A 13,700-nucleotide genomic window follows, 5' to 3' on the forward strand; every position below is an offset into this window, starting at 1 on the left:
AGATTGAGTAAATATGGTCATTTTATCCTTTTGAAACATCCCTATACTGCTCAGTCTGTGGCTAAGGTATTCATGGCGGTCATATATAAACTACATGGACTACCGTATTCCATAATGAGTGACAAAGATGCAGTATTTTTAAGCACATTTTGGCAGGAGTTATTTGCAATTCAGGGAGTTCAATTAAACACCTCGACAACTTATCATCCTCAATCAGATGGCCAAACTAAGGTCCTAAATAGGTACTTAGAGACATATCTAAGATGTTTCTGCTCTGAAGAAGCCACAAATTGGTATTCATATTTACACATGGCTGAGTATTGGTATAACACCTTTTTCCACATTACCACAAAAACTACACCTTATGAGACACTTTATGGCAGGTCACCACCACTTCACTTGCCCTATTTACCAGGAGAATCAGCTTCCACTGAGGTTGATAACACCTTACTTAATAGGGAGATGAAGCTCCAATTATTACAGTATCACCTATTGAGAGCTCAACTCAGGATGAAACAACAAGTTGACAATCATAGAAGTGACAGGAATTTTGAAGTGGGAGATTAACCTTACAGACAAGTGACCATTACATCATAGCCTTTCCACAAATTGGCTTCCAAATATTATGGACCCATCCAAATTGCTAAGAAAGTAGGTCATGTGGCATACACCCTCTTATTCCCACCATCAGTTAAAATACACCCATTGTGCATGTTTCTCTCCTGAAAAAATACTATGAGTTACCTACACAAGTTACTTATCCCCTACCAATGACATTGCTAGTCCTTATTGCTCTGAGCCAGAATCTATTCTGCAGAGAAGGACGATAAAGAAGGGAAATAAGGCCGTTGCTCAGGTTTTGGTTAAATGGGCAAGGTTACCATCTGATAGTATTACATGTGAGTTCTTTAATGCCTTGAAGATTAGGTTCCCTCACTTTGATCCTTGTGGTCAAGGATCTTCTGCAGGAGGGGGTATTGATATACAAAATACACAGTAAGCTCAAGAACAATCCAGTTAATGCCACGTCAGCTTGGTAGTTAAAAGTTAGTTAGGGGTCAGCTTAAGTTAGTTAGGCAGTTAGAGAAAGATTCCTTCAGCTGTAATAAACAGTAGTCAACTCTCAATTCTTATATAGCATTGAAATCCATAGTTACGAATCATAATCAAAACTATTACATTTCTCTCTAAATCTCTCTCTCTTTCTCTCTTTACACTTCTTCTTCTTTACAATTCCATAGCTGGACTTCTCGAGTTCTCTGTAACTTCTGAACAACTGCTCGATCCTCGAATTCCTTGTTGAATTCCTGCAATTGAGTTAACATTTTATGAGTTACGGTCTAATGCACAATATAAGAAGTTTATTTTTGTGAGTTATGGTCTAACACCCATTACATGTCTAAACCCCGTCTACATTTATTTTGTGATAAACTAATTGATTGAAATTTTGAATTTACCTATGGACATTACTTTCCTTGGGTGAAGAGGAATAAGGTTCACCATCAGGTAACATATGTATATCTAAAGATAAGAACAGAGAAATGTTTTAAATTGTAAGTGTTGAACCAAAAAAAAAAAGATTAACCCAAAACGATATCAATCTCTCATAAACAGACTAATTAGTGGTAGTGAATAAGTTAATTATCTTTAGAACTTTGGTAGCGTTTGGTTATTTGCTTTCAGTTTTCTATTGTCTATCAGTCAATATTGAACTGAACAACTTCCACGCCACACAGAAGCACAAAATAACAGTAACAGGGCTTCTGTTTTGTCTACAATGGTACAATGGACAACTTTTCACAACCAATCAAATTCAATTCTTTCCCTATAAGAAGCATGTAGCTTTGCTGTGTTCTAGCAAGAACAAACTTCAGATCACATTAAAATCCAATTAAAACATGGCAATCAAGACTTCATTTTTGTTAGCTTATGTCGCAATATTGTTGATTTTAGCACTAGTGGCGAGGTCTGAAGCTGGTGGAATTGCTATCTATTGGGGACAGAATGGCAACGAAGGGACACTAGCTGAGACTTGTGCTACTGGAAACTATAATTTCGTCAACATAGCATTTCTCTCATCGTTTGGCAGTGGTCGAAACGCAATGATCAATCTAGCTGGCCATTGCGATCCATACACTCCAAATGGATGCGTTAACGTGAGTTCTGATATAAAATCTTGCCAATCTAAAGGAATCAAAGTAATGTTATCGATCGGGGGAGGGGCAGGAGCATATTCAATTGCCTCATCTGCTGATGCTAGTCAAGTTGCTACATATCTCTGGAACAACTTCTTGGGTGGAAAATCGACTTCACGCCCTCTCGGCAATGCAATTTTGGATGGAATTGACTTTGATTTAGAGAGTGGAGAAGGACCATATTGGGGTGATCTTGCTAAGTATCTAGCAAGATATAGCAAGATAGGCAAGAAAGTGTACTTAACTGCAGCACCACAATGTCCATTTCCTGATGCCTGTGTTGGAGGGGCATTAAAAACAGGTCTTTTTGACTATGTTTGGGTACAATTCTATAACAATCCTCCATGTCAGTATAATTCAGGAAATTTTACTAGCTTTCAAGATTCATGGAATCAGTGGATTTCATCAATTCCTGCTAAGAAAATATTTCTTGGATTGCCAGCTGCTGCAGATGCAGCTGGAAGTGGATTTATTCCAGTGAGTGATTTAACATCTCAAGTGCTTCCAGCTATAAAGGGTTCTGCTAAGTATGGAGGGGTTATGCTATGGTCCAAATATTATGATGATCAAACTGGTTATAGTTCTTCTATTAAAAGCCATGTCTAAAGATTTGTATCTTTATATATGTATTAATATGTGAAATAATATTATTTAGTTTTCAATATTTGATTGGTAGTCCTGCCCTCTTTTCGTTTTAATATTAATGACCAAAAATTCCACAAGAAAATAAAGTCATTAGATTATGTTGTTCCAAGAAGATAGCTAAAATGCAGCATTCAAAATGTGTGACTTATCAGTCACAGATGGATTGGGAGACTATGGTTCAAATCTCAATTAAGATAATAAAAATTTAGGTAAATTTATTTTGTATATTTAAGTCTTACCATATTAAATAACCTAATAATTTACTCGTAAAATATAACAGGTGTTCAATGCAGCATTAGTCGAGGTGTGCACCTCTAGTACCACCGTTATTAATAAAAATATCAGCCATGAAGCATCTTCAGATCTGTAAAAAATATATTACTGAAAGCAATTTGCGAAACACATAAAACCCCACAATAATTTAGAAAAAGAAAAGGAAGTAAAGAAAGAATGTTATCTTGCAAATGCAAGGTCTAATTCTCATTGGACTATTGACTTATCTTTTTCCTACCCAAGTTTATCCACTTAGACCGGGTGGATTTAGGATTTTTAAAACATGGGTGCATCACTAAAGAAAGGAGAAAAAAATATTAATTGAGATTTGAACCCTACTGCTCTAGGTAAATAACTTAGCATTCAACCAAATATATCATTTAGTTTCTTTGTAGCATGAGCGCCATCAAATAATATTAAACTAATTTTAAAAAATATATACATAAAATATCTAGTTTGACGGAGAGACCATATATATTTACCTATAAATCCACCCCTGCACTTATAAGGAAAAATAAGATGAAAGAAATAAGAATATAGCTAATACATGTATTTTAGGAGGAGTATGTCATGTTTTTGATCCAGACTCCCATTGCAATAAGGAAATTGAGGTTCTTTAATTGAGTAACAATAATTCAATGATCAAACTTTTTCTTTAACTTCAATTTCAAGCAAGTTTTTGTTCAATATTTATTATCTAAACGTCTGAAGTCTGTATTTGTTAAATTTTGCACATTTATTCTTCAGCTGAAAATTTTTCTTTTTTCTTTTTGTAAGGCCTACCTGTTAAGACGTTGTTAGTTATATAAAAGTGCAAAAAATAAAAATAACACCACAAAAAGTTTTAAAATTAAAAGAGTAAAAGTCAGCAAACGATGGAAATATCTAGAGGCAAATGGAAACTCACGATTATGCAAGTCAAATAATCTAATAAATCTAGAAAGTTCATAAATTCAACGGTTACAAACAATTCAGAATCCAATAACCAATAACAGACTGTCAGCTCATCTAAAATCAACGTGGCATATGATTACCTTAGGAGATCATGGAGATAACCTGTGTCCCATCATATCCAATCCCTTACCATGAAAATTATTGTCAGAAATGACTACGTGGCAAGAAAGGAAGAAAAATCGAGACATCTTAATTAACCAACGATTGCGCGCGAAACATCTCGAAAACCGTAGAACTTCTCGAATTTCCCAAGTCATTTCATAAGAGTATAAATATAAATATAAATATATAAATAGAAAAATGGCGAAGCAACTGATCAGAGAAAGAACATTTGATTTTCGGAGCAGTTACAAAGAGAGAAGCAAAGTTCGAGCACTTAAGAAGTTGGGTTTGTTGGGTTGGTGGATCGATTTGTACCGGAAACCGAGTCATCTGGATTTGTGGAACCGATTGGACGGAGCATTTCTTCTTTCTTAACAGTAAGTTTAGCTTTTTAATCTTTATTTATTTATTTGGTTGTGTATTCATATGCTGAAATGATGGTTGCATTTTCCTCTTTTTGATTGTAATGGTGTTTTGGGTATTCTCTCAGTTATATATGGCCAGGAATGCTTTGTTCATTTCTGTTATTTCGCTGCCACTTTTCAGATACTTTCATGTTTATCTGATGTGATTATAGTGCATTGTATATGTAAATTATGTTTTAAAACAAAAATTTTGACAAATGGATTTTTTTAACTTTTTAACATCAAAGCTAAAGGGCCGAATGTTAGTAAGTTGTTAGATGCGCTAACCATTATAGTTCGAAGTATATTACGTATCTTTTTGAGACCGGGGGGGGGGGTAGTTTGATAATTAGGACACACTGCCTTGTTATTTGGCCTAGAGGTCTGAAGATGGATTCCTTTTATTTTGATGATGATTTGGATTAGATGTACTGTTTTGAGCATAATGATTGAATAAAACAGTTCTGCCATCTTCCAATCAAAGAAATTAAAAGGGGTGTTGGAATTTGCATTAAAGGGTGTTTAAATATTGTGCCTAAATGCGTTTTCTTTTGCATTTCTTTTGCATGTCTTGAACTTGTAGTTGTACAATTTCTTGGGTGTATCACTTAAAAAACTATGTGGTGCCCAAAGATTGTTCAAACAATATAGACTGTTTTGGTAACGGATGAGGGAAAATATGAATGCAAGTAAATGCTCTTTAAAACAGTATGCATGGTTTGGAACAATCTTAGGACATTACATCTTTTAGTAACAGAAGAAGGAAAATGCTACTAATATAAAGAAAGGCTCTGTAATAGTTTCATAGTCTTAGGTTGTCTTGCTAGAGGTGATGGAGATGATTAAGCTTGGCTTTAGATCTTTCCCACAACTGCTAATTTTATGCAAAGCTGTTTTTTTAAATATCCTTTGCTTGTATTCCTTTAATTCTTTTCCTTCTTTTTTGAGGATCCGCTAAAGTCTTAGTATTCTTCTTTTCCAATAGGTTACCACATAAACTTGAAAGAGTAGCTTAAATTTGGACCTGCATTTGTACCAAGCTACCAGTATTTTTTCCTAAATATAGAGGATGTATCCCATGTACGGGTTCATCGACACTCATCCTTATCAAAGAAACCGAGTACCTCACAATCCTCCTTATTATCCCCAGTTTGAACCCAATCGTCATCATCTGAACATTGATCCAGCTAGATCTTCTGTAGCTTATGAATCCTGGCCTTGTGGTGGTAACTATGAGCATCCTTATCCGCCGCGGTGTCACAGTTGCTGTATCCATAACAATTCCCCGAGCCAGTGTGCATTGGGTCCTCCTTATCCCTACCTTCCACTGCCTCCCTACAGCGACTGTAGCAATCCAGCATATCCGGTGATGTATGCTGCTAATTATGTTTCTCCCCATTTTACTATGGAGCAGCCTCGGTACGAATATGAAAAGAATATGGGAAGTGGTCATCACTGCTGTGGCTGTCCAAATCATCCATGTTATACGAAAGGAGGGAGCAATGTTAAAATAGAAGAACAGGACCAGGGTAAGAAAAACCAAAGCAACGAGTCCTTGGTTCCTTTTGGGTTCAAGAATTGTCCTTATCCGGTTGTGTGGATGAAACCTGATTATATGAAGAATAGCGCAAGCATGAAGCCTAATGGATTTGAAGATAAACAGGATGAGGTGGAAGATGTGAAGACATTAGGTGATTGCAGATCTTTCGAACAACCAAATGTCTGGAAAGCATGGCCTCCTTATCATGGGAATGACTCAGAATTACCAAAGCAACGAGGAGATCTACTCAGAAAACAACATGACGATGATGTAAACAAGAAACAGTTTCCATTTCCGATGATATGGGTGCCTTACAAACCTGAGGAAACAGATGGCAAAGTCAGCAAGGAGATTGATGTTGAGCAGGAGCAAACCTCCCCCTTAAAATCTACCACACCAAGGTTATATGATGTTGAAGACAAGAGAAGCAATTCTAGAGAAAATGAAGCGAATAGTGGAAGTGAAATCTGCAGAAAGGAACTGAATAAAGATTCTGTTACGAAAACTATTCCAGTAAGGCAAGTGGAGCAGATTGAGAACGTCTTGGATGGAAAACTGGAAGATGCTTCCCAGCGGCATGATGTTGATGCTAAAGGGAAGAAAACCACTGAAGATGGTGGCAAAAAGCAGTCGTCTTCTCCTACAAAGTCATCCAAGCTGCCCCCTGTTTGTCTAAGAGTTGATCCCCTGCCTAGGAAAAAAAAGAAGTAACGGCAGTTCTAGGTCTCCTAGTCCTCCTGGCAGGAAGGGGAAATTAGTAGAATCGCCAAGTGACAGCTCCAAACCTCGCATCTTACCAAATGAGATGGAGAATGTTCATCTTGGCAAATCATCCACAACAGGTACGCCGGAGAAAAGCATAGAAGTGGAACCAAGTAAAGGAAACAGAAAAGTCGTTGAGGTCGCACAAGGGATTAGCAAAGAAGATAAACTTCAAGATCATTATACGGTTTTCCCTGATCTGAAAGGGCAGGCAATGGGCCAAAGCAGTGAGGGTGATACTAGTAAAGTAGCCAATGAGATCAACCATCAACCTGATGGAGTAGCAGCAGAAGCTCATGCCAACAATCAAGGACATCAGAGTGGTGAGGCCAGAGAAGCAGCGAAGGGAAATGCGGGTGTAGTTTTGGACATGAAACCAGATAGGACTAAGCTGTCTGATGATAAGGCGGCTACTGTGATTCAGTCGGCATACCGAGGGTTCAATGTGCGGAGATGGGAGCCTCTGAAGAAATCAAAGCAAAGGAGCAGATGGCTAAGCTTAAAAACCGTATTCAGGCTTTGGAGAGCTCAGCTGACAATGTAGTTGACAACAAACAGATGACTATTGTCACAGAAGCCATAATGGGTCTTCTGCTGAAGCTTGACGCTATTCAGGTATGTGGATGACATAACTTACACAAACCATCACGCAAAATGTGATCTATCTTCTTCTATATCCATTTCAGTGGACAGTTAGGATAGCAAAAGCTGTGAATCTCTAGTTTGTTTTCCTTACTTCGAAACTTAGCTAAGATGAAAACTGTGATTGATTATGCAAACTCAACTTCATTATATTGCTTCTTTACTTCATGATTTTATATTGTGTCATGGTTTTCGTATATTTTTGGCTTACTGTTTTCATTTGTGATTTGATTAAGTTTTTGGTGATAAATCCTTTTTTCTTTATTTTCTTTTCAAGTAACTAAATCACCTAATATCCTAATTTTAATATTCTTTTCTAGGGGTTGCATCCAACTGTTAGGGAATATAGAAAATCTGTAGCAAAGGAACTTGTTAGCCTGCAGGAGAAGCTGGATCTGCTGAACTGTAAGAAGCAACTGGCAGAAAGTGAACATGCTTTAACTGCTCAATCCAGCAGGGATGCATGCAGGACGGTGGAAGATAACATTTCCATGCAGGGAGGCCAGGAGGTGCCAAAGTTTGAACAAAATGATGATTTAGCGAAGGGGGATGAAGGAATAAAGTTAAATGCAAAGGAGCCCTGTCAAGAGCAGCCTCTTTGTGTGGCAGAGACACTGGCCAACTCTCATCACATAGGCAATGTAGAGGAAGTGGTCGGTAAAGAAGAAAATGAGAACATTGATGAGGTGATGGAGAACTTTTCAAGTGGTGGTGCAGTGGAGATGGTGGATGAGGAAACAGAATCACTTTCTGAATCTGAGGAAAATTTGAATGATAAGTCACCTGATGAAAATGCGGTAGTAGTTGAGAAATCAGAAGAGCATGACAAAGCTGAACAATCTTTGCCAAATCCTACTCCATTTTCTGTAGAACTAAAAGAAAATTCTGGTTTAGAGTTCAGAGGTTGTGGTTTGAAGGGGAAGGGGGTCAGAGGTTATGGTTTGAAGGGGAAGGGTGAAGGTGTTGATGAATTGGAAGAGCTCCATCGAGGAGTCCTTGATGAAGAGACTAGTGTTCAAGGGTCTACTGAGATTAGAAAAGACGAGGTCCTCCAACATGACAATGGAGACCTTACTGCTCATATTCCTGAAGAAAAATTCTCTGATACAGAGAGTCGAGAGCACCACCACTTGGAAGCATTAGGTGAAACATTAGTTGTTTTGGGGCCAATGAACATGCACAGCAGCAATGGACAAGACAAAAATTCACAAGTTCTGGAAACAGATAAACCAGTACGAGTTGACGATCCAGAACAAGAGAAAGAAGATCTCAGATCATTAAATGAAGAAGGGAAGATCTCTGATGTTGATGATAAGGTTGGTATGGAGGAGGATGGCGAGGAACTTGGACAATGCGGCGCTGGGTCAGATGTGTTTCCAATATACTCACAGGAAGAAGCAATCACCATGAAGCAGTCTACAGATGTCACCAACATGGAGGAATTGGAAACAACTGAAGTACTGCAGGAGAAAATGCAAAATGCAGTAGAGAGAGACATTGAAATCCTTGATTCAAAAAAACCCTCTGAACTGTCAGCAGAACCTCAACTATCTACTGCTACCATTGACGAGGTCAAAGAATATTATGTTCAGGATAAGCAGAATGTTGGGGAGAAAAATATGGAGGTGCAAGGTGAGGAATTGCCTGCTCGCAGTGATGCTTTGGTCTCTGTACTCAATAGTGAATGCGAAGAGAATAATGTGGAGGTTGAGCAGAGGCATCTGGAGGAAAACTTTGAGATGCAAGAGGAAGAACCAGTGGCTGCTGATAACGCTGCACCGATGACCGAGGAACCAGTGGATGAAAGTATAGTGATGACTGCTCCAAAATCGGAAGCTGCAACTACTGAGACGCAGCTGTTAGGGGAGAAAGAGCTTAGTGTAGCAGAGGACCGCAGCACATATCCATCGACATGTGATACTGTGGAAGGTAATTCAGCTGATGCTGTCCATTCTTTTGGTTCTACGCCTAATGAAGTACGAGTTATGGATGCAAAGGAGCTTAAAGAATGGAAGAGAGTGGAAATGTCACCATCATCACCTACAGCTAGCCAAGTATCCTTTGATAATGATGCATTCTCAGAGAGCAGTCAAAAGCTTATAGAAGAGAATGAAAAATTAAGGGAGATGATGGAGAAACTAATAAAAGCAGGGAAAGAACAACTCACTGTTGTATCCAGTCTCTCTGGAAGAGTTAAGGACCTGGAGAAGAGATTGACCAGGAAGAAGAAGCTGAAATTGAGACGATATAGGGTACCAAGAGCAGGATCAGTCTGTATGAAGCCATCGAATGACTCACTGAAAGACAGAGCTGTGGGATTGGCAATGTGAGTACATAAATCTTGGTGAAACCTTTTGATGAGATAGTAGTTTGGTTGATGTGGTCTGTATCTGTGTTTCTTTGTATGCTATGTATCTGGAATAACAGTTATGAATAAGCCTTTTTCTTCTCAGTTGTTGGCCCTTCTTACCACAGCAAAATTATACCTAAATTAGAATTTCCCATGTAGTACCATTCTTGTGGTCCCTTCAGAAGAATTAAAATTTAACATCTTTTTTTTTTCCTTATGATATCGTGCCCTCTTACCTGAGATGAATCCAAATTGAGTATGTAGTCAGTGAGAGTCCATATAGTCAGTCTTAACTCGTTTGGGATTGAGGCCTAACGAGTTGTTGTTATTACATCTCAATGCCCTCTGCCTTGATATTGGATTCACTTCCTCTGGCTTGGAGCACTTCTTCCCTCCTTTTTTCACTTGCTATTCTGATCTCTACTCTTACTGTATTTGTACTTGCGAGAAGTTCGCAAGATGTTTATCTCCACTTGGACATCACTCTCTTCACGGACATGTTATATACTTCTCAAATTATCTTTTCAAGCTTTTAGTTCCGCATTTGAACTAATGATCATACTAATAATAACAATAAATGCATGCTATGGAATTACGAAAAGAAGAAAAGAATAGCAACGGTTAAGAAATGAGGTAAAAAGAAATGTACTATATAAAGTAACTAAGCAAAGTAATACTCTGTAAACATCACTAATATCTCTATATATAAGCAAGATCACAAGTTTCATAATAACTACCAAGAGAAACTAACTAAGAAATATACCTTAATTAATAGGCTAGCTAGCGTTCAATCTATGCGTAGGAACACATCAATGCCGCCCATCCACCGGGACTTCCATTTATATCCTCCATCATAAAATCTTTATATTTCATGCCAAAGCATTTCCAGTTAAAGCCACCTACTATTGATGTATTCTTCTCCATCACAATTTCTACATCCAACTTTCCCTTGATGATCTTCCTTTTCCATATCTTAAGACTTGTCGAGACCTTAAGCTCATGATCAGGAGCACATAATTCGTCTAATCCAGTATCCGTTTTTTGTGGCCATTCCATAAAATGGGAACATGACAGATAACCATCAGTATCAGTATCAGTATCGTATTCCCTATAGGTATCATATACAGTTTCCTCTTCTTCCGTATCCAATTTGTATTCAGCAACACCTACTAAATAGTCTGGTGATAAAAAAATCGTACCAGCCTTAAAAATTTCGAAACGAAGGGAAGAGCTTTCATTGGATGGAACGACAAACACAAACTTTTGTTTCCATTCCTCGGTCCTGATGTTAATCTTACTTGTTTTGAGTTGGTTTTCTTTATGTGTGGAAACTTTCACGTAGCATCTGCCACCTTTTTTGTCACCAAATAGAGCAGATTTTACTTCTACGGTCAACAATCTATATTTCCCCCCCATGATAACTATAAAGGTCTGTTTGAGTGACTAAAGCATTAAGTGAGTGATTTACGAATGGGATGCATTACATATAAAGGAAGTAGTCTTTTTTCATCTTAATTCACTAGGGTTTTCAAAAGATTTGTTTACTTTTTTAGGATTCGGACACTTCTTTTACAAATATACTTTCTTGAAGAGAAGGACTCCCTAAGTCAGAAATTCACGAATCCCGCGGCCGCGGGTAGTATAGTTAACGTAGGTTACTATTTCTTGTACTACTTAAGTACAGTACCGTAAATTGTAGGGAGGTTGTATGTAAATTGGAATTAGATGGCCATTTACAGATATCGACTCGTAGCCAGCCCAACCCGGCCCAGCCCATTACCATTTCAAGCAAACAGATTTCAGGGTATATATGTAATTCCAAAGAGAAACCTTACAGCTGGCGGCAGGGAGAGAGACTCTGCCCTCTCTTTCTCTCTCTCGCTTGCGGTCTTGCTCATCTGAAACCATGAATTGAATCAAGAAAAGTTCGTTCATTTCTTGTTAAGCCCAATCAATTTTTCAGTCATACATCAACATGTATTATTAGCACACGAAGAAAAGAAGCAGAAATTGAGAGAAACAACAACACAAACTGAAATGGAAGAAGAAAATACTCAAATTCTGGAGATCAACTTGATCTCTGCTCAATCCCTCAAAACCCCAATCGCTAACTTCCGCCGTTTGCAAACTTACGCCCTTATCTTTGTTGACTCATCTAATAAACTCCGTACCAAGATCGATCATTTCGGCGGCGAAAACCCTACCTGGAACGACAAATTCCTCTTCCGTGTTTCGCCAAAATTCATTTCCGGCGATACCTCCGGCGTCTCCGTTGAAATATACGCCGTTGGTGTCCTCAAGGATTTCCTCGTCGGTACTGTGCGTCTCCTGTTAAGTAGTTGTTTCAAAGGAATGGTGAATTCTGGAATTAGTACTGCAACTCCGGTTTTCACAGCTGTACAGATTAGGCGGCCTTCTGGAAGGTTCCAAGGAGTTCTGAATATCGGTGCCGCGGTTTACAGTAGTACGGATTTTTCGTTGTTGAATGGATTGTCTGCTGTGTGTTTTCGTGATTTAATGGAAGAGAAAGAGAGCGGCCGATGGCGGCGACGGCGGCTTAGCCGTGGAGGATCGAAGCGGAGTGAGCAATCATCAGGCGGCGAGTCTTGCGATTTCTCCGACGGCACTGATTCGACGACCTCTTCGTCGTCGTCGGTGGTTTCTACGGCGTTGAAAGACTGGAACAGTGTGCGAACAGCTGTAGAGATGGCGGAAAAGAAAGATTTGAAATCTGACGGTGGAGGTTTGCTGTGCGGTTTAGTGATGCAGAAGAAAATTCAATTGTGTCCGTTTGATCAGAATTCACGGTTCTGGACTGAATCCTTTGAGAAGGATCCATAATCAACGGTCTATATTCTTCTTATACAAATCAACGGTGGTAATCAATTGAACAAGTTAAAAGTTTTGCTTTAACTAGATATACTAGATACTAGATAATCCATTTCGTTCGCCAGTTTACCAAAAATAAATTCCATCCTTTTAGTCCCTTTACTTCCAGATTTTACCCATTCATTTGTTCCTTTTAGTCCCCTTAATTCCAGATTTTACCTATTCATTTGTGCCTTTTAGTCCCCTTAATTCCTAACTTTACCCATTCATTTCTTTTTTCGTTGCAATTTTTGGTTACTTTTGATTAGCAAACGACATTTGTGATGTGTAATCCAGTTTGTATCGTCTTGTTCTTGATCCTGATTCTTTTTCCTTTTTCTTGATTCTGTCTTTGAAGCTTATTTGCTCAAGATGAAAATGATCATATAGTATAACCCAGCTGAGTAGGATTGAAATGGAAAGTAAATTTGGGTCCTGTAGTTTTATATTTGAGATTCGGTTTAACTTTTACATATTGATTAGGTTATAAAATGTATTAAAGTAGTTTTTTTCTTTAAAGCCATTTTGAACTAGATAATTCATTGAAAGTTTCATAATTGTACTTGCAGGGATAATCTTATGGCCAATACTTAGACACGTCTCGTATTATTAGTCAGACTTTTTTGGGGGAAATTAATTATTTGTGGAGGTGAAATCAAATGCATGTTTTCATTAGAAAATTAAAACATTTTCCCTATATTTTCATAGTAATTGCATTACTATTTAGACGATTTCTCTCACTTTGATTAAGTGGTCAATGCCCCCAATAAATTCTGAAGAGGTTAAAATCATAACTCCTATACTTGATGGTGGTAAATTGATAATCCTTCTAATATTTGAATTTAATTAGTACTTAGTACCAAAGAAAAAGAAGGGTAAAAAAGCAACACATTGATATTTTCATTTTTTACCATGAGAAGAGGTTTGGAACGTCACAAGCTTCAATACTTTTGTTAAGCAAATAA

The 13,700-nt window shown here is 38.0% G+C and overlaps 2 protein-coding genes and 1 pseudogene across 2 annotated transcripts; all 3 read left to right on the forward strand.

Annotated features, from left to right (window-relative positions):
• The first annotated feature begins 1,801 nt into the window (after positions 1–1,801).
• Positions 1,802–2,859, forward strand: LOC107829511 (hevamine-A-like). The gene has a single exon (XM_016656967.2). It carries the CDS (start codon positions 1,899–1,901, stop codon positions 2,799–2,801), a length of 903 nt encoding a protein of 300 aa, XP_016512453.1. The 5' UTR covers positions 1,802–1,898; the 3' UTR covers positions 2,802–2,859.
• A 1,414-nt stretch (positions 2,860–4,273) lies between these two features.
• LOC107829507 (uncharacterized) lies at positions 4,274–9,969 on the forward strand (annotated as a pseudogene).
• A 1,935-nt stretch (positions 9,970–11,904) lies between these two features.
• On the forward strand, positions 11,905–12,708 carry LOC107829508 (uncharacterized). The gene has a single exon (XM_016656964.2). It carries the CDS (start codon positions 11,905–11,907, stop codon positions 12,706–12,708), a length of 804 nt encoding a protein of 267 aa, XP_016512450.2.
• Positions 12,709–13,700: the final 992 nt, after the last annotated feature.

The sequence above is a fragment of the Nicotiana tabacum genome, chromosome 19 (assembly GCF_000715075.1).
Source record: "Nicotiana tabacum cultivar K326 chromosome 19, ASM71507v2, whole genome shotgun sequence".
Taxonomy (NCBI): domain Eukaryota; kingdom Viridiplantae; phylum Streptophyta; class Magnoliopsida; order Solanales; family Solanaceae; genus Nicotiana; species Nicotiana tabacum.